Below are 25,671 nucleotides of genomic sequence, written 5' to 3'. Positions count from 1 at the left end.
AACGAACACAACCGAAAAAAAAATTCGGTTATCATCCTCTTTCTCTAAAAAGCGAGAGAAAACGGGCTAACGCCACACAACGTTTATCTAACGCCACACAACGTTTATAAATATATAACCGTTGATGCCGTATGCTTGGACCATGCGCTATACAGAACAAAGATATCTGTAATGCAGCACCTACTACTGCTTAGGACGCTCGCGCAGTTCGTAAACGGTCGCTTTGCTGGACAAGCTTAATTCAGACTGTAAGGTATGCTGCTATTACTAGCCGAAACTATTTTATTCATGGGTGGAAACCTCGTCCATCCAACCAAGTAGTCACGCAATGTAACCTGCAGTGAACAGTTTGAACGCTTGTCAAACAGCACAGCACCTATCGTAGCAGAACAGTACCCACGCTGTTACGATCGTCGCGTATGTTTCATGGCTCCTAAACCGCAGCTTAGAAATAGGGGATAATACTGCAATAAGGTCACGTTAGTGATTGGAACATTTAGAAATACACAATTGATCTCCGAGGCTGATTGTAGGCTCAAATATGCGAGGACACATCGCGCTGCGTGTTCCGTCCACCTCAACGCCAGCAGAAATTCCGGCCATGACGCATTAAACCACTTCAGCACGTCTCACAGAACCGTTTACCACGTAGAAGACGCACGTCATACTAAACAGACCGCACGACCGCGAAAACAAACGCCAGAACCTACCGCCGAGCGTATACCTGCCATGCAAAAGACCGCTTTCACCCAAGCCAGTATGGCGCTGCTCATAGGCGGCGCCACTGCGTTCACAATATGGCGGCGCCTACGAAAAAACGGTCTATATTTAGGTGCACGTTAAAGAACCCCAGGTGGTCAAAATTTCCGGAGTCCTCCACTACGGCGTGCCTTAATAAGAAAGTGGTTGGCACATAAAACCCCATAATTTAATTTAATTTAATTTTCCACCTTATCTAACCCATATCATGGGTATATCACGGGTATACCATGGGTATCACGATTATATGGTTCCGAGGATCTGTCAGCGTCGCGGCGAGCAGTCACTTGAGGAAATAATAAAACAAAAAGAAAAGTTAAACACAATTGGCATTTTCTCTGGCCGCAACTCGTTCCACGTGCATACAGACCAGCTCACCACGAACTGAATCCATTTCCTCGTCCCTGGATCAGTCTAAACGAAGAAATTGAACTAAGGAAGCAACAACGATGCGCGTGACCGTTGAATAGACGATGACAACTGAATGCATCTCGAGTTAATCGCGTGGGCACCGAATTGATGAGGAAACTGGCCTTCACATCCCAGGAGACGCCGGTAACTACCGCCATCCAAAAGAAGTGAAAAAGGCAGCAAAATGTTGACCACCGAATAGCTGTCAAGTTTCAACAGTGACTTTGCGGCGCGGTGTGAGAAGTGGTGGCATGGGCAGGGAGGGGGGGGGGGGGGGGCACTTGGGTACGTGCCTGAATCACCTGCTGTTTGGTCGTCGCATATGCTGCTGTGTTTGGTAGAAATGCGAGGAACACCGCGAAAGGGTCGTGAAACGGAGAAGGGCGGCTGCAACTCCGAAATGTGAACCGAGACCAGCACGAGACGACGAAGAGGCGAGTAGTAGCAATGTTCGCTCATGTTACGAGTCAACTAGTTAAGGTCATCATCATCATCACGCTATATAATGGTGCGTTCGCATGATGCCGCTGCTTCGTGGAAGATAAGCGCTGCCCTCTGCGTGCTGTAGTACATGACGTAATTGAACAGTGTTACGTTTGCTAGACCTCGTACGTAGACGTTGTCTGCCTCCTCTCGATGCGAACCATTACCAAGCGTCATCAACCACACTCCCGCGGCGGCTGCGTATGGTGCGGCCGCGCGGACGCTGTACTGAAAGGGATCTGCGATGGGGACAGAGCTCGTCGAGTGCTGATGGCTTGCTGTGCGCTGTGTTCTCACCGCTTAGTTCGCGTTGAAGCCAGAGGCAGCATAAAAATCTATTCACTCGCTGCTGCGGGCCCTATTTTGAAGAGATCGTCTTACGTGACAGACGGAGGGACGGACGTACGGGTTTCCATGTTGGGTACGCATACAGATGCTTACGCATATAACAGGTCGATAATATGAAAAATAGTTTTTTTTCTCCACTCTTTACAGAACTGTTACTTTCGCGTGTTGATTTTTTTTAGACTGCCGATGCATTGAGAATGGAACAGGACAGCACGGTGGACCACGGTTTAGTCGAAGTAGTACAGTTTCATGCATTTGCAGATCACTTGAACTGGTAATTCGACAGTAAAATTATAATAACGGTCTGTGAAACGGTGGTGACAGCTTATAATAATGACAGCGCTTGCTAAGTCTGCACTATCCAAGGTATAAAAAGAAATGCAGTAAATAGATAATAATGGGTGGCAAGAATGATGAGAGGAATAGAAATTCACGTTTATTCAGAACAGATTCAGCGCGCTGTTGGCGGCTGTTCGAGACAGCTCGCAGTGGACGTGAGGCCTCAACAGCGGGTACATGGTGCGCCACACGGCGGCCAAGTCTTGGTTCGAGTCCAGATAGACGGCGCACGCCAGAGACTCGAACAAGTCGGCCAGCGGCTTCGGAGGGCACAGCCCGTTCTCGGCTGGGTACCCCTGCAGCGAGCGAAGAAAGGCGAGTTCGTATATCGAGGTGTCGCCAAGTGTACTGTTGGCACGAGGTTCGCAACGCGATGTCTTACAGCGAAGAAAATCGATAGTATTTTTCTGTGCGTGGCTGATGCCGTTTTGCCGAGTAGCTCACTCAAAGAAAATATCTGCCGAAGGCTGGATCGAACCTCTGCCTTCCAGCAGAAGGGCCCGATGCTCTAACAGTTAAGCTGCTGACGTACGCATTCTCCTCGCATGCCTACGCCAAGTAGCTGTCACACGATTGCAGAACGCGTCACGTGTCACAGTGCACCCGAGAGCGCGTTCGTGCGAAAGCACGTGCGCGTGCGTTAGTATTTCGTGCGGCCGCGGACGCTAGATTGCCACAGCCGGATGATGGTCACACTGTCTTTCGCGTCCGTACTCCTAACCTGGCCCCGCGCGCTGCCCTCCCCCATTCTACTTCCCACGACAAGCATCGCCTTCGCCCTCGTGACAGTTACTCCGTTCACAATTAACCAATTAACAGTGCATTCGCATGAACGGCTGTAAGGATTTCGGCATATATACTTGTGAACAATGTAGTCGATAACCATAAACATTGCATGAGATTTCACGACGCATAGGCTGACAATAAAGACAGCGATATGCGCCGTATTTACTTTTGTCATCGTCATCGTCATCATCATCATCATCAGCAGCAGCAGCAGCCTCCAATTACCCTCTCCTGCGGCAACTGATTCCAACTAGCGCCCGCGAATTTCCTAATTTCATCGCCCCACCTAGTCTTCTGCCGTCCTCGAGTGCGCTTCCCTTCTCTTGGTACCCATTTTGTAACCCTAATATATATATATATATATATATATTGAAATGGGGTTTATTGAAGCTCGTTCGAGGGATCGCAGGTAGCTCTAGATCACGAGTCCTAGCGCTTCGCATCAACAGCCCGAGCTCGTGTCTCGCGCCGCAGCGGTGGCAGTCCGCACAGTGCCACATGCATAATACCCACTACAACTACAGTTCCACATGCGTATTACCCACTACAACTTCCCCCGCGGCGAAGAGGAGCCATCCTGGCGACCTAAGGTGATGATACCATAAGGGGGTCATGGTACGGCTTCAGGCGGCTGACGTGAACGGTCTCGCGGCCACGGCGGCGTTTGTCCGAAGATGGCATCACCGGTTCGACCACATAATTCACAGGCGAAGTACACGCGACGATCCGGTACGGACCTTGATATTTCGGAGCAAGCTTTGGGCTAAGGCCTGGAGCTTGGAAGGGCAGCCGAAGCCAGACGTGAGAGTCCACGGCAAAGGACTGTGTGGGCTGATCGTTGTCGTGGCGATCTTTGTGGATTCCTTGGGTATCCGACGTGAACGAGCGAGCCAGTTGGCGGCACTCTTTAGCATGGCGAGCAACTTCGGAAAGAGGGGTGAATTCAGAGGCATCCGGGTGATATGGTAGTACGGTGTCGAGGGTAGTGGATGGTTCACGCCCATAAAGAAGGAAAAATGGTGAGAAGCTTGTGGTAGCCTGAACGGCGGTATTATACGCGTACGTCACAAAAGGGAGGACATCGTCCCAATTGGAATGATCAGACGCAACATACATAGTGAGCACGTCACCAAGAGTGCGATTGAAGCGTTCCGTTAGACCGTTAGTCTGTGGGTGATATGCCGTAGTGGTGCGGTGAATAGTGCGGCACGCGGCGAGTAGCTCATTAATAACTTCGGACAAGAAGACACGGCCTCGGTCACTGAGCAGTTCTCGCGGTGCGCCGTGCCGTAAGACGAAATGCCGTAAGATGAATGCGGCGACGTCGCGAGCAGCAGCCGAAGCAAGTGTAGCAGTTTCAGCATATCTTGTCAGGTGGTCTACTGCGACAATTATCCAACGATTTCCGTTAGCACTGCATGGAAGAGGCCCATAAAGGTCGATGCCAACCCGATCAAAAGGACGTGCAGGACACGGTAAAGGTTGCAGAGGGCCTGTCGTATGAGGAGATGTCTTGCGTCGCTGACAGGCTGCACATGACCGAATGCATTTGCGGACATAAGAATACATGCCGCGCCAGTAGTACCGCTGGCGGAGCCGCTCGTAGGTTTTCAGGACGCCAGCATGAGCTTGTTGTGGGTCTGCATGGAAATACGTGCATACGTCGGAACGCAAATGGCGAGGGATGACTGCAGCCATTTGCGACCGTCTGGCTGATAGTTTCGGCGGTACAAGATGGCGTCCCGTAGCACGAAGTGGGTGGCTTGGCGACGAAGGGCTCGAGGGCATGTAGACGTTGAACAACTGCTAAGAATGTCAATGAGAGACACAATCCACGGATATTTTCTCTGTTCAGACGGCATGTCAGTAACAGCAAGCGTAGCAACCGGGCACTCTATGGATGAAGGTGGCGTTTCGTCGGATCGCATGGGCGAACGGGAGAGCGCATCTGCATCAGCATGTTGGCGCCCGGATCGATAAATGACGCGAATGTCAAATTCTTGGAGCCGAAGAGCCCAACGTCCAAGACGCCCCGACGGGTCTTTCAGTGACGCAAGCCAGCAGAGCACGTGGTGGTCTGTCACAATGTCGAACGGACGGCCATACAAGTAAGGGCGAAATTTGTTTAAGGCCCAAACTATAGCCAAACGTTCTTTTTCCTTGACAGAATAATTGGATTCTGCCTTCGTGAGAGCACGACTCGCATATGCAACCACATATTATGGAAAGCCAGGCTTCCGTTGTGCAAGGACGGCTCCAAGACCAACGCCGCTGGCGTCGGTATGAACTTCAGTCGGTGCACTCGGGTCGTAGTGACGTAGAACAGGCGGTGAGGTAAGCCGACGACGCAAAGTGGTGAAGGCTTGGTCACATGCCGGAGTCCAATCGCGAAGTTCACCAGGGCCAGCCAGGAGCTTCGTCAGGGGAGCGATGATGCAGGCAAAATTGCGCACAAAGCGTCGAAAATAAGAGCAAAGGCCGACAAAACTTCGGAGCTCTTTCACTGTAGTCGGCCGCGGAAATTCTGCGACAGCACGAAATTTGTCAGGGTCGGGAAGGACGCCGTCTTTGGACACGACACGGCCAAGTATGGTCAGCTGGCGGGCTCCGAAGCGGCACTTTTTCAAGTTAAGTTAAAGGCCGGCGGTGGTAAGGCAAGTAAGGACTTCGCGTAGACGAGAGAGGCGAGTGGTGAAATCAGGGGACAAAAATACCACGTCGTCTAAATAACACAAGCACGTCTTCCATTTGAGGACTCGTAGAATATTGTCCATCATCCTTTCGAATGTCGCGGGTGCATTGCAGAGGCCGAATGGCATTACTGTAAACTCATACAGGCCATCAGGCGTAATAAAAGCTGTCTTCGAGCGGTCGGATTCATCCACTGGCACTTGCCAATAGCCCGATCGCAAGTCCAAAGAAGAAAAGAATTCGGCACTATGAAGACAATCCAGGGCGTCATCTATGCGCGGTAGAGGATAGACACCTTTTCGTGTAATCTTGTTCAGGCGACGATAGTCCTCACAGAAACGAATCGAGCCATCTTTTTTCTTAATGAGTACTGCAGGAGACGACCAAGGGCTGCAGGATGGCTTGATAACACCACGTTCAAGCATGTCTTCAACTTGCTCGGCGATGACACGACGCTCGGTGGATGACACGCGGTACGGACGCTGGCGTAATGGTGCGTGATGTCCCGTATCAATGTGGTGAGAGACGGTACTTGTGCGGCCTAATGATGCTTGGTTGCAGTCAAAAGAGGCGTGAAAATAATTTAAAAGAGTAATAAGCCGCTCACGTTGTGTCGGCTCGAGGTCATCGGCAATAGAGCGACAAAAAACATCCGGTGGTACTCGGTTAGATGGCACATGGGGTGCCAGTGTTGTTACGTTGGCAGTATCCACGTCGTCGGGAACAGGGAAATGCACAATAACGTCAGCGTCCACAGTCTGGATGGTACCAATAGTCTCGCCACAGTGCAAAGCCAAAGTGTACGAATTTGGGTTAGAAATCAGTGTAAAGGATGTTGACAAACGGCATGGACGCGGAGAGGTAGTTTCGCCCCAGGATTGTGGGAGGTCGCCATCTGCGGGCTTCGCCGAGAGTGAAACCAGCCGGGCGCTTCGGTAATGAGTCGGGGGGCGCTCTTTGGCGGCAGGTATAGCCCGCGCCGACACCTCGGGACATCTTAACCTGTCGCGCGTGCGGTCGTGAAACGTAGGAAAGGGTGTGACGTTGGGGGCCCTTTGGCCCGGAAGCGCGGACGGGGGCGCCCTGCTGGGACGGACCACGGGCAAAGCGTCGTTAGGGCGTCAATGGCCATGCCCGGGGTACAAAGGGGCAGCTTAAAGCCAGGGGGATCGGTGACCCGACGCGGTGTCTCTTGAAAGGCAGGCCGGCACCCGAGACAAATCCATCTGTGCACTTAGCTTTACGGCCCCGCGGAGGAGACGAACCATGCACAAGACGGCATGGTGAATCGGTGGGTGCACTTCGGCAGGGGTGCCCTTTGCGGCATGCAGTGCGCGATGTTTTTAATTAAGGTGCGAGGATGGGGCGACGCAGATGGTCGCTTCCCGTAAGTGTTCGTCGAAGTGTCGGGAGGCTTTTCCATATATGTCGCGGAGACGAAACGGTTGGGATGTTATTTGTTTATTTGTGTCTGGTGGTTCCTTTCTCTCCCTCTATCTCTCTGAATGTTCCGAGGAACGCAGAGAGAGGGTGAGAGAAAGAGAGTGTCCAATGAGTGACAGCCCAGTTGACCCAATCAGGTCATTGGGGTGTCGTGATTGGCCGGGAGGGGATTCGGGAGGAGCAACTGAAGGGTTAAAACCTGGCTCCCGACCTCTCACGGTGAGTTCCGGGCGCAGGAAAGGTGCTCTGCACTTTCGGCTCTGCCGAGTTAAGGCGCCGGTCCCAGTGTAACCCAAGGGTCTTGACGTACGAACGGTGCTATGCACTATCGGCTATGTCGAGTTGTTACGTCAGACCCGCTGTAAATAGCTCTCAATGTAAATATTCTGTACATAAAGTCTATTCTCTAAGTGCAACGTCTATGGCGTCCCATCTCTGATGGAAGAGGAGAAACGACGACAGCTGAAGGAAAGTTTTCTACCAAGTAAGCTGGTTACGCCAGCTTGGAGCACTCGGTGCTCACGTGTGTAAGAAGGAAGAAGGTAGAAAATTTACTGGCGCAGTCTGGACAGGATCTAAACAGTCGACGACAAGGAACGCTCTGCATTCCGACTGAGGCGTCGCAGACAGCGAGGAAGTTCGCCGAAGACTGCAAGAAGCAACTCGGGAACGACATCAAACTTCAGCGTGGGCAAGAAAACCCGCAGCTGAGGCGGAGCGAGTCGTCAATGCAAGGACATCGACGGTTCCTGGCCGCCTCCACTTCAGGCAAGGTCCCGTGAGGACATTGGAACTTTGGTGCGACCGACGGTGCCGACTCTGCAACGGGCAAGGCGTGGCAGCGGCGACCAACAGCATCTCAGCAAGTGGTGAGTCCTTTCGTTCTTACACCTCGGGGGTACCGCTGCCTAGTCGTACAGTATTGTATGAATACGAGGTTTGCTCACTTGAACCCTGACGGGAGAAGTCATCCCATGATGAGTGAGCGGGGAGACGAGAATGTCGAGGACAACTCAGCTAGGGCTGTAGCATCAGAGAGCCAGAGGGAAATGGACCTCAGAAGCCTCGCGGATCGGCGCCGAGTGCTTGAGTTGGAGGTGGAGCTTGCGAGACTTAGGCAGAACGGAAGCGGGAGCTCACGGGAAAGCGGGCACGCGTTCGGTGTGCAGGATCGCTGCGGTGAGCTGAGACGCTATTCCAAGTGTCTCGCTGGAGTGCTTCCCAAATTTCCGTCAGAGGCCGAGGCTCCGGTGTGGTTTGAGTCGGTTGAGAGCGCCCTGACGGCGTATGAAGTGCCGAGGGGGTTTTGGGGACAGATTGTTTTCCCGTTGGTGGCGGAGAAGGTTCCGTTTTTGTCCACAAGACTTAGCCCGGCGGAACACAAGGAGTATCCAAAAGTCAAGGAAACAGTAATTGACGAGCTCAAACTTTCCGCAGGGGAATACCTCAAAAGGTTCTTGGGGTCAGGAAAGCGTATGAACGAAGGATGGAGACCTTATGCAACTCGCCTTCAAACCTACCTGCACTTTTACCTTGACTCGAGAGGCGTGTCGACGTACGAGGAGCTGGTTGAACTATTAGTTGCGGACCAACTGAAGAAAAACCTGTCAGACGACGCGCTCCGGTACGTCACGCTGCAGGAAGGAAAAACGTGGCTAAAAGCACCAGACCTAGCCGCGCTACTGCGAACATTCGAGGAGGCGCAAGGCAGAAACAGCGCAGGGAGGCAGCTGAAACAAAAGACGGCAGAGTCGCAAGGCCCGAGTGTTAAGCCAGGCGTACAGCAAAGTAGTCGCGGCGGTGGGAGAGGTCGAGGCGCGGAGACAAAACCCAAGTTCAGAGGCTGCTTCTCATGCGGCTCTGGTGGGCATATGAAGTGGAATTGCCCCCTGGGCCAGGCGCAGCGAACATCTAACGTTCCGGGTACTAAGAGCGAGAATTTGTCGGCGCACGTGGCGATAGGAGAGCCTGCAGCCGGGCACAGCGACCTCATTCCCGTAGTTCTGGAATGTAAGGATAGGCATATCGACGCAATTTTGGACACGGGAGCAGAAATTACAGTGTTGCGCGAGAGCGTAGTTCCGCCAGGGATCGTACAGTCGCACGGAACGATCAGCCTAACCTCCGCCTTCGGAGAAAAGGTGCGGGCGAAGCTCGCGACGGTCCCGTTAACAATGTCCCGCGAATGTGGCGTCTTCGCAAACGTAAAAGAGGCGGTACCGGTGTTGTGTGCGTTAACAGACAAGCTCACGGAACGGACCGATTGCCTGCTGTCAGAGGAATCATGGCAGTTGCTTAACGACGAGCGCGGTTTCGAGGGGGTAGTGAAAATCAGAGAGCAAAAGGCAGACGGCGCCCAGCCGGAACTCGAAGTCGTTCCATCGGACACAGGGGCTGCGAGAGCAAACGAGAAGTATGCATCCGAAGTCCGCGAGAAGCCAGTGGCGTGCCTTTCTGGGGAGTGCGGCGCAGCCGCGCAGACTGCCATTTCAGCTTCGCTTGCGAAGGCGCAGCGGCGACAGTCGGTTGCGGCTGAGTCGGCAAGAGAGGGTGACTGGGTTAATCCCGAAGTGTCGCTAAGCGGCCCACCCGATGACGAGAAATCTGGTCAGGAGATCGTGGAGGGAGAGCCAGGTGGATCGAGTGTCTCCGAATTCCGGGCTGATGGCTGTGTTGACAGAGAGTGCGGCAGCGCTGCGGTTGCGATGCAAGCAGGCACTGAGGTTGCAGAAAAGCAGCAGCCGGCAGCTACAGCGTCCGTGGGCTCATTGGTGGTGGATCAGGTTTTGGCAATGGCCGACATCATTCTGGTGAAAGTGCCAGATGTCCCAAAAGAAGGGAAGACTCCGCGCGACGTGGCTTCCACTGATGGCGGCGTTGAGGAGCGTCGTCGTGAGGCGTGTGGTGGCCAGAAACGCGGTGGGATCTCGCCGAGCTCTCGGGAAGTAGAGCTAAATCTGGTCCCGCTCGAAGATCCTCAATCTATAACTGAACCAAGCGATGGTTGGGCTCCCATTCACGAGACACAAGTGACGGCCGTGCTGAAGTTAGGAGCCGACGTCAGTGTTCCCATGGCGACAGCTGCGGTGTTGAGAAAAGCAGACGAGGACGCCATGTGCGAACCAACTGAGGTCTCGGCTCGATTCTCGATGCCTCCGAAAGGGCGAGCATGCAGGGCTGGTCTCGCAGTTTCTGTCGTAGCACTGAACCCAGGTGCGCTCAGGCCGATGGGGAGCATGACTTTCTCGAAGCGGTCGTGGCGCGATGGAAACGTCGTTTCTGAACAGACGGTTTGTCGCAGAGCGCGCTGCGAGATCACCCGTACACGCTGCTGGGATCACCCATTCGACCCCGGCGGCTAAGTAGGAGCTGTGGGGGGGTTTCCACTCCACCTATGTTTCACCTTAGTTTAAGGTGTAGGATGCTTATGGCATTGTTGAAGGCATGCTTGGTTAAAGGCAGCGGTGTTTCCGAGGGTGATAAGATACGGGAGGACTATGCAGTGAACACTCGCGCGGAACAGAGTGACGTGTCGAACTATAGAACTGAACCGTTCGATGAAGTGTGTGTTCTTCAGTGAAATAAGCGTTTTCCTGTCGTATTATTGCATGCGTTCAAGGAGTTCTTGTTGTTCTGTTGTGTGTGTGTTTTTGTTTTGTGTGTGCGGTCATTAATGTGACACCGTGACTCGCGATGCTGTTCATGAGCCGTATTCGGTGTTTGTTATTGCTTTGTTCTTTTTCATTCGTTAGTGCCTGTGCATTTTATGTGCCTGTACGGCCTTTCGTTCAGGTAGAGTTATTGTATGACCATTGTGTGCTTGCATTCAGTGTTAGCGCAGAGGGGCTCGGTTGTTAAGGAACGATGCTAGTTAAGGCCGCCTCGGGCAGGGACACAGAAATCGTAGTGCCGAAAGCGTGACATTTGCTTTACTTTCTTTGCAACATCCTTTTTGTTTTGTTAGTATTCAGGTACCCGCATTTGAGCGCGTACATGAATCTTAGGGAGGGCGTGTAAAGGATGTTGACAAACGGCATGGACGCGGAGAGGTAGTTTCGCCCCAGGATTGTGGGAGGTCGCCATCTGCGGGCTTCGCCGAGAGTGAAACCAGCCGGGCGCTTCGGTAATGAGTCGGGGGGCGCTCTTTGGCGGCAGGTATAGCCCGCGCCGACACCTCGGGACATCTTAACCTGTCGCGCGTGCGGTCGTGAAACGTAGGAAAGGGTGTGACGTTGGGGGCCCTTTGGCCCGGAAGCGCGGACGGGGGCGCCCTGCTGGGACGGACCACGGGCAAAGCGTCGTTAGGGCGTCAATGGCCATGCCCGGGGTACAAAGGGGCAGCTTAAAGCCAGGGGGATCGGTGACCCGACGCGGTGTCTCTTGAAAGGCAGGCCGGCACCCGAGACAAATCCATCTGTGCACTTAGCTTTACGGCCCCGCGGAGGAGACGAACCATGCACAAGACGGCATGGTGAATCGGTGGGTGCACTTCGGCAGGGGTGCCCTTTGCGGCATGCAGTGCGCGATGTTTTTAATTAAGGTGCGAGGATGGGGCGACGCAGATGGTCGCTTCCCGTAAGTGTTCGTCGAAGTGTCGGGAGGCTTTTCCATATATGTCGCGGAGACGAAACGGTTGGGATGTTATTTGTTTATTTGTGTCTGGTGGTTCCTTTCTCTCCCTCTATCTCTCTGAATGTTCCGAGGAACGCAGAGAGAGGGTGAGAGAAAGAGAGTGTCCAATGAGTGACAGCCCAGTTGACCCAATCAGGTCATTGGGGTGTCGTGATTGGCCGGGAGGGGATTCGGGAGGAGCAACTGAAGGGTTAAAACCTGGCTCCCGACCTCTCACGGTGGGTTCCGGGCGCAGGAAAGGTGCTCTGCACTTTCGGCTCTGCCGAGTTAAGGCGCCGGTCCCAGTGTAACCCAAGGGTCTTGACGTACGAACGGTGCTATGCACTATCGGCTATGTCGAGTTGTTACGTCAGACCCGCTGTAAATAGCTCTCAATGTAAATATTCTGTACATAAAGTCTATTCTCCAAGTGCAACGTCTATGGCGTCCCATCTCTGATGGAAGAGGAGAAATGACGACAGCTGAAGGAAAGTTTTCTACCAAGTAAGCTGGTTACGCCAGCTTGGAGCACTCGGTGCTCACGTGTGTAAGAAGGAAGAAGGTAGAAAATTTACTATCAGTATTTCTGCAGCCCCATGGTGAACCGTGAGGAGGGCGAAAGGCAACAATATAGGCTGGCGGCGAATGAAGACGGCAGCGGGTGAAAATGTGACCGTCGCTTCGGCAAGCGATGCGCATGAAAGAGGGACAAATACCGCGCTGTGAGGGGGAAGGCCAGTATCTGAAGCTACAGAGATCCTGGTAACATCATGAACTTGAAAGTCGTGAGATGGCAAATCGCACAGAACGGAGAACTGAACCTCAGCACGTGCACAGTCAATGACGGCGTGATGGCGCGACAGAAAATCCCAACCGAGAATCACATCGTGGGAGCAACAAGTTAGCACAAAGAAATCAATCGAATACAAGATGTCTCGAATCAACACCCTGGCAGTGCACATAGCGACTGGCTGAACTTGTGCACTGGCTGTTGTAAGCAATAGTACCGAAGGCATCATGGTCACTTTCCGTAATGCACGACAAAGCTTCTCACTAATCACGGATACAGCAGCACCTGTATCGACGAGCGCAAGAGATTTGATGCCATCAATGGACACTTCAATAACGTTAGCGGGGGAAAAACGAGGACTTTGATGTACCGACGATGACGCAGTTCGTGCCTCAGGAACTGCGGAAATCAGTTTTTCGCCTCAGTAGTACTGGCACTGGGCCTACGACGCATGGGTGAGAGTGAGCGCCGACGAGGGGACGGCGAGCGACGAGTACTGTAGAGCTGTGACTGCGGTGCTGGTATGTCATCAGCAGCGTAGACTTCCGATGGTGGTCGCTGAGGCATACGGTATGGTCGGAAGCCGGAGCTGGGTGGTCGCGCGGTGCCCACGAAGGCCGGCAAGCGCCGGCGGCAGAAGCGCGCTACATGTCCCGGTGTACCGCAGGCATAGCATATTGGGCGGTTGTCAGGAGTGCGCCAAGGATTTGTGCCTTGCTGCCGTGCGCTGAAAAAGGGAGCCACCTGCTGGCGAGGCAAAGGCGGATGAGAGAACACCGGCTGGAGAGACGCTGAAGGCGGAGGAGAGAATCCCGGCAGACGAGGCGCCCGTGCAGCGGCTTCAGCATACGTCAGAGGCGCGGCCACGGGAGCCGGCTGACACGGAGGTGGAAGAGCTTCGGTCACTTGCTCTTGAATTACCTGTCGGATCGCTGGAACCAAATATTGAGAAGGCTTCTCCGTGGTCGGCAAAATCGAGAGCTGTCGCGCGACCTCCTCGCGCACAAATTCCTTTATTTGCGTCAGCAAAGTTGTGTGGTTGTCGCCAATAACCAATGCTGCTAACGAATCTTCCGTAGGCGGCGGACGCCGAGCTAAGATGCGTTGTTTCCGTAGCTCGTCAAAACTTTGGCACAAATTGATAACTTTGGCCACGGTACGCGGATCCTTCGCTAACAACATTTGAAATGCGTCCTCATCAATGCCTTTCATAACGTGTTTTATCTTCTCCTGTTCCGCCATTGACGGATTCACGCGCTTACACAGGTCAATGACATCTTCGATGTAACTTGTGAAAGTTTCTCCGTGATGTTGCGCACGCCCCCGTAAGCGTTGTTCTGCGCGAAGCTTGCGCACAGCGGGGCGCCCGAACACTTCTGTGAAACTTGTCTTGAATCTGCTCCACGTTGTGAAATCGTGTTCGTGGTTTCGGAACCAGAGGTTCGCGACGCCGGTTAAGTAAAACAGCACGTTGTGCAACTTGGTGACGTCGTCCCACTTGTTATGCTGGCTCACCCTTTCGTAAGATGACAACCAATCCTCCACGTCATGATCATCGGTGCCGCTAAAGATGGCAGGATCCCGCTGGCGCAATGCACCGGAAACGATGACCGTCGGAGGCTGTGGTGCATCTTCCTGGGTGGTTTCGTCAGGCATGGTCGCAACAGTCGGTAGCGTCCGGCTTCGGAGTTCCAGTTTTCAAGGTTACCCTGCAGCTCCACCAAATGAAATGGGGTTTATTGAAGCTCGTTCGAGGGATCGCAGGTAACTCTAGATCACGAGTCCTAGCGCTTCGCATCAACAGCCCGAGCTCGTGTCTCGCGCCACAGCGGTGGCAGTCCGCACAGTGCCACATGCATATTACCCATTACAACTACAGTGCCACATGCATATTACCCACAACAATATATATAGTTTATAGTGTTATGGCGTTCAATTAACCGCCTCACGTATATTAAAACGTGTACATGCATTGAATCTGCATACTTTCTCTTTAGGACAGATCATATGTTTCGGCTAAACAGTTAGTCCAGTATTACTAATTCTATAAATTTTACCTCGAGACAATTTAAGATGTCTGCTGCCATGTTAAATTTAATCCCAACAAAATTCTCTCATAATATCCAATATTTCCACAGAAAATTTTCCAACGCGTTTTCTGAAGGGACCAGTATGTGATAGTGCATGATCCAGGCACAAGACCAGGGTAAGACCGAATGGCGAAAATGATTAGGCGCGTGCAGGACAGCCCATGTCCACTAGAGAATACCAGGGTGGGTGGGGTATTCTGTAAGTGTCCACCTAGTGAGCATGTCCATTTCGTCTGCTGCTGAAGTGCTGATAGGCTGGGGGCTTCTATCTCCTTCTGACGCGCACACCAACCCAGCCAATCAGAATTTCATCAGCAGACGAAATAGACATGTCCACTAGGTGGACTAGAAGAGTTGATTATTGGGCTAGTTGGTTTTCCATAATTTATCTAGTAACTTAGCGCAATAAAAACCTCAGAGAAAAGAAAGGTGGGCAAAGACATACCCACAATTGTTTAATGGTAAGACAGAATTGTACATATATATCCTCCCATCGCGCATGCGCATACCAAGCAAGAAAAGAACAGGCATATGTACATCAAAGACGGTTGCGCAAAAAGTCAAATTCAGGATCAAGTAATGAGACGGAAGGCTAGAAGCTTTGCCGCTCCCGCCCATAATGGTGGTATAACCGTCACACCCACACGCAGTAACATGAGCGACCATATGTGATCCCTCATTATCATTTTTTCTTTATTTTTTGGGCGTGTTCCCTTCAACAGTCATTGACGCAAGGCTCGGTTTTTCCTATGTACATTCTGGGCAGGAGTGGCAAAGCAACTTGCACTGGAAACCAAGAACAAAGATAGGTGTATAAGTGAGCCTTCTATCTCATTACTTGATGCTGAATTTGACTTCTTGTGCAACCGCCATTGATGTGCATGTGCCTGTTCTTTCTTTACTTGGTATGCGTATGCGTGATAAGAGGATATAGGTGGTGGAAACAACTTTATTGAGACTCTGCTCAGTTATGATCTGGCAGGCCCGAGTCCTAGAATGGCCCCTCACGAGGAGCGACCCTTTCGGCCCAGGCAACGAGGGCTTTTTGTACTTTTTCATCCGGCGTTCTGAGCAGCTCTTCCCACGTCTATTGTGAGGGAGCTGGCAGGGGCGACCTAGGAGGGGGTAAGCCCTCGCACCCCCAAAGAATGTGATTTTGGGTAGCCAATGTTTGATTTGTGCAGTTTTGACATATTGGGTTCCATTGCCCGTTGGTAATTATGGCTAGCCAATGTGGGCTGGGGAACGATTTAGTTTGTATTCGACGCAGGATCGAGGCTTGCGCTCGCGTGAAGCTTGCGTTTGGAGGCGGGTAGATTCGCCTTTTTTGCTTGTAATAGTTTGTTATTTCGTGGTATGTCGTCGGTGCCTCATCCATGGGATCCGAGTCTGAGGGGCACATCTCCCGGTTGATTAGACCTCGGGCTACCCAGTGCGCCTCCTCATTCCCTTGATTCCCCGAATGGGCAGGGACCCATACGAGTTCAACAGTGTTTTCATTATTAAAGTCCCGTAGGACTCGCGCTGCACAGACGCCTATGCTGCCTCTCGAAAAGTTGACTATTGCCCTTTTGGAGTCGCTTATGATAGTTTGCACAGAGGGATTCATGATGGCCAAAGCAATGGCAGTCTCTTCCGCTTCCACGGTGGACGCTGTTTTTATGGTCGCGGCGTTGAGGATACTTCCCTCTCCGGTCACGACGCTCACTACGTAAGTTTGGTGATTTTGCTTTGCTGCATCGACATAAGCGGTGTGCTGGTTGCTTTGGTACCTTTCTTGAAGGGCCTTGGCTCTGGCAGAACGCCTCTTGTCGTGTCTCCCAGAGAGCATGTTCTTGGGTAACGGTTTTATAACCAAACGGCGTTTGACCGCACCGAGTAATGTTGTTCTTCCTGCTGAATTCATTACGGGATTAAGCCCGAGTTTACTTAGAATAACCCTGCCAGTTGCGGTGCGGGGGAGTCGTTCACGTTGGGCTGTTTTATGGGCATCCACGAGTTCGTCTAGGGTATTGTATATACCTAGCTCAACTAATCATTCAGTGTTCGCATACCTCGGGAGACCAAGGGCAGCTCCTGTATATCCTCTTATCAGCTGTGCGAAAGGTTAACAGCATCATTCGCACAGCTGATAAGAGGATATACAGGAGCTGCATTCGATTCAGTGCTGGTTCACAGCACCACTTCTGCGAAACTGCCACTGGTGCCGCCGCGGTGCAAATTCAGTTCCGTGGTGCATGTGGATGGATGTTATGAGCGTCCCCTTAGAAACGGGGCGGTGGGTTGCGCCACCAAGCTCTTGCTATTATACTGCCTAATGTCCTACCTAGGATAAACAATAAACAATAAAAAAAACATAATGAATTACCACACCCAAATTTTCTGATCCCATATTTCGAACTGCGCTGTTGTACGTCTCCGTTTTTTGTCGTTTCCCTACTTCCAACAATCCTCCAATCGCCTCTTACTAATGCCTATTGCGGACATGTTTACTTTTCCACTGCTCTCGCTGAACCGGAGGGCTTCAGGGAGGCCAGTGGTGCCTAAATCAATCTCTGGGTAGACGTCTTCAAATTTTGATAAAACATGCTCCATAGTCACTCTAGCTTTACCGCAGCAAGCACATGCTTCTTCCGTCTTATATCTCGTTTTATACGTGCGTTTTCTAAAACATCCCGATCTCGCTTCGAAAAGTAAGGAGCTTCCCTTTGAGTTATCATAAATTGTTTCTTTCCTGATTTCGTTTTTTCCTCTTAAGTAATTACTCATCGCAGGTTTCATTTCCATTGCCGCCACCCATGAGATTATTTCAGCCTCTCTGACTTACCGTTTGACCTTCTTTGTTGCTGTGTTGCCCACCCTACAGGCCGCATACTTGCTGGTAAGCTTCCTAGTTCTTTTCCTCCACTGTGAATCAATGTTTTTCTTGTACAGATACCTGAACACTCTCCCAGCCCATTTACTTGCTTCCATATTCCTCAGCCGTTCTTCAAATATAATTTTACTGCGAGCTTCCCTCACTTCAAAATTAGTCCAGCCCATATCACCCTGCGCAGCTTCATCTGGAGTCTTTCCGTGAGCGCCCAATGCGAGGCGACCCACTGACCTTTAGTTCCCATCGAGTCCTGATTGTGCCCCTGATTTAAAGCAAACAACCGCAATTTCCAAAAGTAAGTCCTGGAACCATTACACCTTTGCACATGCCTCGGAGGACCTCGTACCTATCGTATCTCCATAGCGCTCTGTGCTTCATTATGGCTGCATTTCTCTTTTCCTTCACTGTTATTATTTTTTCCTGTGTTTCCATATATCTATTGCCTTCGTTTATCCGTACACCAAGGTAGTTATATTCTGTTGCCCGAGGTATTTCCTGGCCCTGTGTCTCCACTGTCTGTTCACTGTTTTCATTGGATACCAAAACACCTGATTTTCTAACACTAAATTTCAAACCTAAATCGTTGCCTTCCTGGCCACAGATATTATCCAGACGTTGCGAATCACTTTGCTTGTTAGCTAGCAACACAATGTAGTCCGCATAAAATAAACCTGGGAGCTGCTGCTCTATTTCTGTACCCGCCTGTTTGTATGAGAAATTAAACCCGATATTACTTCCTTCTAGCGCCCTCTCCATCCTCACCATGTACATCATAAACAGCAGCGGGGATAAAGGGCACCCCTGCCTCAGTCCTTTGTTGATATGAACTTTCTCCTCGCTCCTCATGCCTTCCCATTCAACGCAAACGGTATTTTCTAGGTAAATCTCTCTCAAAAGCTGGAGAAAATCGTCACCTAAGCCTCCCCCTTCCAGAATATCCCACAAAATGTTGCTGTCTATGTTGTCATAAGCTCCTGTAATGTCTAAAAAGGCCACATATAACGGTCTTTTTTCTACTTTTGATATTTCAATACACTGAGTAAGAACAAATAAGTTATCATCTAAAGGCCTACCTATTCTGAAGCGATTCTGAAGTTCCCCCAAAATGCCATTATTATCTGCCCACGCTTGAAGCTTTAATTTGATTGCCTGCATTGCTACCCTGTATATTACCGATGTTATGGTCAATGGTCTACACTAGTGAGTTCTATCTTTCTCCCCCCTTACCTTTATAAATTAAATTCATTCTACTTTGTCGCCAACTGTCTCGTATTCGTCTATCTTTTAAAGTTTTTTCCACTGCTTTCACCAGAGCTTCCTTACTTTTTGGCCCCAGTTCATCTATCAGCCTAACGGGAACCTCGTGTAGCCCTGTGGCTGTGCGCTTAGGAATTTTCTCTTCCGCTTTCTTCCAGTCTAAATTTGTCAGCACCAGCTCCTTTTCCACTTGGGTCTCTTTCATGCTCTTTTTTTCTTCAAATACAGCCTCGTCATTGCCTTGGAAAGATTCGGCTAGCTGTTACTTTTCGGATATAATTTATTGCCGCTTCTCCTTCCAGTCTGCTTTCATCTTCGTCTAGGATATGTTGTATAGTTGTTGACTTGCTGCCTAATAATTTTATGTGGTTCCAAAATATTCTAGGTGCGGCCTGCTTTTTCTCACGTATTCCTGACAACCAACGTTCACTTTCACCTTTTAATTTTGCTTGCACCAGTATTTTAACCATAGACTTTTTTTCCCGGTATATTTCCCATTTACTGGTTACTTCATCCTGCGCCTTCTTTGCCTGCCTGTGCTCTCGGGATGCTTTCTGTCATTCGGCGATCGCTTCTCGTATCTCCCTGTTCCACCAGCTTTTCGGTTTCTTTCTTCCTTTCCAACGAACATGTTGTTTCTCTTTCCGTATTTTAACTCAGAAGCTCACCATTTTCCCCCTGTTTACTTGGCCATTCTTCTTCTTCGACTCTGGTGACTATATTTGCTATTTGTTCAGCGTTCAAATTTGGACTGGCCATTTTGCGCTCCTTGCTCTCTTTCCCAACTACATATCTCATTTTCAAAATGATGCGTTGATGGTCATTCCCTATGCTGCAATGCCCTTCCTCATCAATGACCATTTCTCTCATCTTATCATGAATTCCTTCGGTCATCAGACAGTAATCAATACCGGTTTGACGTGATCTACCCTTAACACTTAGGCTCTGTGTTCACGATAACGAGGTTATGTGGCTCACAAAGGTCTAGCATTGACTTCCCGTTGTTGTCAGTAGAGCCATATAAATCCTGTATGTGGGCATTCATGTCACCTATTAGGACAATTTCAGCACCATTCCCGAAACCCTTAATATCAGCGCTTATGCATTCCACTAACTCTTTATTCTTCTCTGTGCAATTTTTTCTGGTCCACAAATACGTAACGCCCAGCCACGTTTCTTTCCCACTCATTGTACCTGATAACCAAAGATGCTCTTGACATTGTGAATTTACTCTTTTCCATTTGGCTCCCTGATGGATGAGCATTCCGACTCCCCCTCCCTTTCTTTCCGACTTAGTTCTGTTGCACCCTCCCCAAACATGATTCTCAATAGCTGGCGGCTCTTCTGAGTCTCTAAGGTGCGTTTCTGTAACCGCATACACCCCTATTTGTTTTCTATTTAACTGCTCCTCAATCTCTGCCCACTTTTACTTTCTTCTGCCGCCCTGCATGTTTATGTAGCCTATTGCATGGCGAGGTCTCTTTCTTGCTTTCCTCCTTTTCCTGTTATCGACGGCGATGCTCTTTTGAGGTTCCCCTAGGGGACATTCTTCATTGCTATTGACTCTGGCCTCCTGAGCGCCCGCGGGCCCCCTAAAAAGCAACAGCGCGACCACCAAGTCGCCAGCCCACTTCTCGTGCCAGCCTGTAATTGAATTGGATCCCGTCTCGTTTAAAACCACCACACCTTCTCACTTCCCTGTTTACTTCGACGACCTCGAAGCCTTTCTCTCGGCTCATTTTCCATATCGCCTTATTAGCAGCCACTACGGCTCTTTGTACGTGACTGCCGCGTACAGGGCCCTCCGGCACCATGCACACCCCGATCTGCACCTGAGGGGATAGCTCGCGCAAGTCGTCCACCCTTTTCGCGAAGCGCTGGACTAGTCCTGTCCCTTTCCTGTTTAGGACGTCATTTAGTCCACCTGCTACTATGACAAGGTTGCGCACGTGGGCAATTACCGCGAGCTTTTCTTTTGCTCGTTCCATGACAGAACCCAGTGTCCGCCCAGGAAATGTCCCTACCGCCACTCTTTTATCGCCTTGCACCCTCTCCACAATTGCTTTTGAGCACCCGGCCAGGTTTGAGTCGCCGGCGAAAATCACCCTTTCACTCTCTTCTACCTCTCCCTGCTTCCTTTTCTCCTTTTCCACGTGATTCGGACTCGACATGGGACATTGACCCCTGCGCTCCTGCTTTTTTCCGAGTGGCGGCCTCAAAGTAGGTGCCGCACTTTCCAGCTAACCCTTGATCACGCTGCATGCATTGCCCGTACTTTGCTAATACTCCGTCGCCTGTCGCGTCGAGGGCCTGCGTTCCATTGTAACGCACATTATCGTTCACAATGGCGGCCCTGTTCAGCTTTTCCTTGGCTGCTTCAAGCCTCTTTTCAACTACGTTCCGTGCATCACGCCCCCTGTTTAGTCCATTTTTGAGCTCTTGCACCTGTTTGAGAAGCTCTTCCTGGAAAGCCTCCATTTCCTGGAGCCTAATACCGACATCACATTGTGTGCCGTTCTCATCCATCTCCTCTTCTGCCTTGAGGGACCCTCCGCTCACTGCCTGCTTTCCCGTCTTTCTCGCCATGTATTGCACGGCTTTTTGCAAATACTATAATACTATAATAATGCTGCTACTGTTGCAAATACTATAATACTATATCAATGCAGAGCACGTGTCTTTCAGCAAAAACCGATACGCACAGGATCCAAATCCTCAAAATGTCGCAAAGCAACTCTCACCACTGTTTCAAAAGCAATCAATGCCGCGGAGACCGAAGGTATGACACGCTCTCACACTCGCTCAACCACGCGGCCACGATATCACTTTCCTACCAAAACACGCCCAGTAAAACCACTAATAGCTATTTGTCTTGCCACTTCCAAGCTACCATTTAAAGACTACAAAGACTCACCGTCCTACCCGGCTGCACGTGTTGGAGCACGTGGCACGAAAGTACGCTCTAACCATCCTGCAATACCAAATGTGATATTTCTTGATATTCTTCTTGTGATATTTAGCGTGCTTATAAAGAACTGTATGTTTGTTGTTTTTGGTAGTGTCACGTTTATTTGGTGTCGTCCTTGCTTGTCTTACCATTAACGATAATATTTTCAGATAATGCTTTGTAATTACAGTTGGTAATTTTCACCTGCATTCTAGTGCATTTTTATGGTGCTTGTATTGCCTTAAGTATTGTATATATCTGTTGCATATTTATAAAGTAACGTGTATAACGATTACTGCAGTCTGATGCTTGCATTTTAATAAGGAATGTTTTGGATACAACCATGCGTCTCCTCTCGGGATCAAACTTAGTTACGCAAACAAAGCCTAGCTTCAGAAGGATCGACATCTGAACTGTGTTGTCTTTTCTACGTTCTTGTTCGTCTTGAGTGCACCAAACTTTTCCTTAAAGCCTAGGTTTTGCTGAAAACAGAATGCAGATTAATCACAAAGTGAACATATGTGTTGGTGTTTACAACAGCACGCGTTTCAAGCGTTGTTTTCCTTATAATAATAACAATAATAATCCCGTTGATCGCACTTCGTTCTTTTAATTTGGTGGAATTAAAATGAAACATGGCATATTTCTAGTAGCGTAGCAGGCGATAGGGGGGGGGGGTGGCAGTGTAGGGAAAGGGGGCCCGCATGCGCATTAGCCCAGGGCCCCCATTTTTCTTAATCCGGTCCTGGGGCAAATTCTGTACAAGTGTGCGCAGCTGATGGAAGTAGTGTCTCAAGGCGAAAGATGGGGGGGGGGGGCAAACGAGTAAAAGGCGGAGGGGGGGACGAGTCGTATGCGAATGTCATATGAGGCAATCTTTTGTTCAAATCAAGGTTATCTGCTCAAACATAAATGGATAGCATCATGACGTGCGTGCGGTTTAGACGTTCTGTAAGTCCATTTGACTGCGGGTAGTAGGCGGTGGTTAGCTTGTGACGTGGGGAACACGAGCGAAGAATATCGCCGACAACCTGTGAAGGAAAAGACCGACCGCGATCTGTCAGCAGCTGCCGTGGAGCAGCGTGGTGGAGGATGACGTCGTGAAGCAGGAAGTCTGCAACGTCAGTGGTGCAACTGGTCGGCACCGCCCGTGTGATGGTGCATCGTTTCGCGTAGTCAGTAATAGCTACGGCGATCCACCTGTTCTTTGAAAGAGACGTCGGGAATGGTCCAAGGAGACAAGGCCGATGCGGTAGAACGAACTATAGTAGAAAGTCTATATGCTGAAGTGAGTCGACAGGCTGTAAGGACGAAGGCTTGCGGCGTTGGCAGGACTCACGATCGGCAACGTACCAGCACACGGAACACGGAACGACACATGGAAGCTGCCCAATGTACATCCATTATTCAAATCTGGTAATAAATAGCTGTTATCTAATTATAGACCTACTTCATTAACATCATATTCATGTAGGATGCTGGAGCACATAATTCACAAACATATAACGGAATTTCTGGAATCTAATGACATGCTTTCTAACCTTCAGCACGGTTTTAGGAAAGGTTTCAGCACCTTAACACAACTAGTTGAATTCTCACACGACATTCTCTGCGCTCTTGATATTGGCACACAGGTCGACGCTATATTTATTGATTTTTCCAAGGCTTTCAATACTGTACTGCATTCTAATCTCTTAATAAAGCTTAACATGATCTTGAAAAATTCTCACTTGGTTAGCTGGATTGCCAGTTTCCTTTCTCATCGGTCACAATTCGTATGTTATAATTCAACTAATTCTTCTTCTGTTGACGTGTCATCTGGTGTACCCCAAGGCTCGGTTCTTGGTCCTTTACTATTTCTACTATACATTAATGACTTACCTCGAAACGTCACTTCACACATACGCCTTTATGCGGACGACTGTGTTTTGTATCGCGTGATTAACACACCAGAAGATCATCTTGAACTAAATTCCTCATTTGTCAGCTTCTGCACCTGGTGCAACACTTGGCAAATGAAAATAAATTTTACTAAAACTGTGATAATGTCATTTTCTAATAATGCCTCGCCATCATTGATCAATTACACTTTCAACGATTCATCCTTACACAGGGTCTCGGAATACGAGTATCTTGGCGTCATATTTACCGCTAACATGTCCTGGTCAAAACACATTAATTCCATTTGCACTAAAGCAATTCGGAAGCTCGGGTACTTGAGGCGCAATTTCAACAATTCTCCAAAGGAAACTAAGTTACTAATGTATAAAACTTTAATTCGCCCAATCCTAGATTATGCTTCTCCTGTCTGGAACCCTCATAAGCAGTGCGACATTAACTCCATTGAGAGCATACAACGAAAATCTGTTAGGTTCATATATCGTCGCTATGATCACTATTTCTCCCCCTCTCGTGCCTTATCTTCTTTGAACCTAACCCCTTTATCCATATGCCGTCACGTTGAGTCATTGAAGTTTCTGCATGGTATCGTCAATCTTTCTTATCGTGTCTCGCATCCCATATATATTCCTTGAGACATTCCTCGGTCAAGTAGGAGTCACCATAGCCTTAATATTAAGCCTTACTTTGCTCGAACTAATAAATTTAAATACAGCCTTTTCCCACGTGCTATTGAATTCTGGAACTTAATTCCCGGAACAATTAGGTCACTGCCATTAAACGATTTCATGTTAAAAGTTAACTGCACCTGATTTTATGTATTTTCTTGCTGTTACAGTGTATTGAGTCATTCTCATTTTGTACTGACTCTCAGTGTTGCTGTTATCTTGAGTTGCATTTGTGTCATCTGCCTTATTTCTTGGAAATTTTTAATCTTATTGTTTACTTGTTTTTTGTATGACTTCTTTTTGTCTAACCCACTCCTGCAATAGCCCCATAAAGGGGCTGCAGTATGTATGTATAAATAAATAAATAAATAAATAAATAAATAAATAAATAAATAAATAAATAAATACATAAATAAATAAAGGCCTGACTAGAAGAACCAACGCCGCACGCGGTCCTGTGTGCGGGATAATCCGAGATGGCCGGCTGTTGGGGCATGGTGGAGCGATGGAGAAGAGTAGAACGGAGTGTAATAGGTATTACGAGAAGAAGCTCGAGACCGTCGGAGTGGCCATTGCGACGGTAGAGAATATTGTCCCATAGCACAAACAGATGAAAGGACGGGTCGAAATGATAGACGATCGGTGATGGACCGCAAGTTTGCATCGTTGAGCTGTTGTTTGCGTATATCACTCAAGTCGGAGATGTCGAGGACGCAGGTGTCGGAATCATGGGCAGTGGAGTCGGCAGGGTCCACGGGATAACGTGATAGGCAGTCGGCGTCTTGGTGCCTGACGCCAGACTTGTAACCGACATCAAAGTAGTATTCCTTAAGCTTTAATCCCCAGCGACCAAGTCGCCTATAGTCGGGTCTTTAAGGGACGAGACGAGGGGTGCTATGCATGATGAGCCGAGTTTGGCGGAACTCGGGATCTTCACGAACTCTGGCGATGTCCCAAGATGGAAGAACTAATGGCACCAAGACAAAGTTTGTCCCTTGACAAGCCTCCAGTTTCACTGGTTTATCTAGATTCACTCTGGGTGGCCATCATCCCTTGAGCGTTGCCTCATGGTTGGTCGACAAACTGAGGCTCACGTGATCATACCGTCGGTGCATGGTCGGTGCTTCTTTGACTTATTTCTCGTTTCACCAAGTGCATTACATGCGCACGCAAGTTATAAAATGAATGCATTTAGTGCGATATTATTAGTCACTTTAGAGTGGTTTATAAGCATTTTAAAGTTTACTAGATACACACTGAATGTGTATTAGATT

The 25,671-nt window shown here is 49.7% G+C and overlaps 1 protein-coding gene across 1 annotated transcript in view; it reads right to left on the bottom strand.

The window, feature by feature from the left end:
* Positions 1 to 2,426: 2,426 nt before the first annotated feature.
* LOC126539805 (uncharacterized) overlaps positions 2,427 to 25,671 on the bottom strand; it is a 65,549-nt gene continuing 42,304 nt past the window's right edge. The window contains exon 3 of the mRNA XM_055075728.2: positions 2,427 to 2,636. Coding sequence (XP_054931703.1) covers positions 2,442 to 2,636 — 195 coding nt within the window. The 3' untranslated portion in view covers positions 2,427 to 2,441. The remainder of the gene's footprint in view (positions 2,637 to 25,671) is intronic.

This window comes from Dermacentor andersoni, chromosome 2 (genome assembly GCF_023375885.2).
Source record: "Dermacentor andersoni chromosome 2, qqDerAnde1_hic_scaffold, whole genome shotgun sequence".
In the NCBI taxonomy this organism is placed as follows: domain Eukaryota; kingdom Metazoa; phylum Arthropoda; class Arachnida; order Ixodida; family Ixodidae; genus Dermacentor; species Dermacentor andersoni.
Note: the sequence above shows the minus strand (reverse complement) of the source record. Positions and strands in the feature narration are given on the sequence as shown.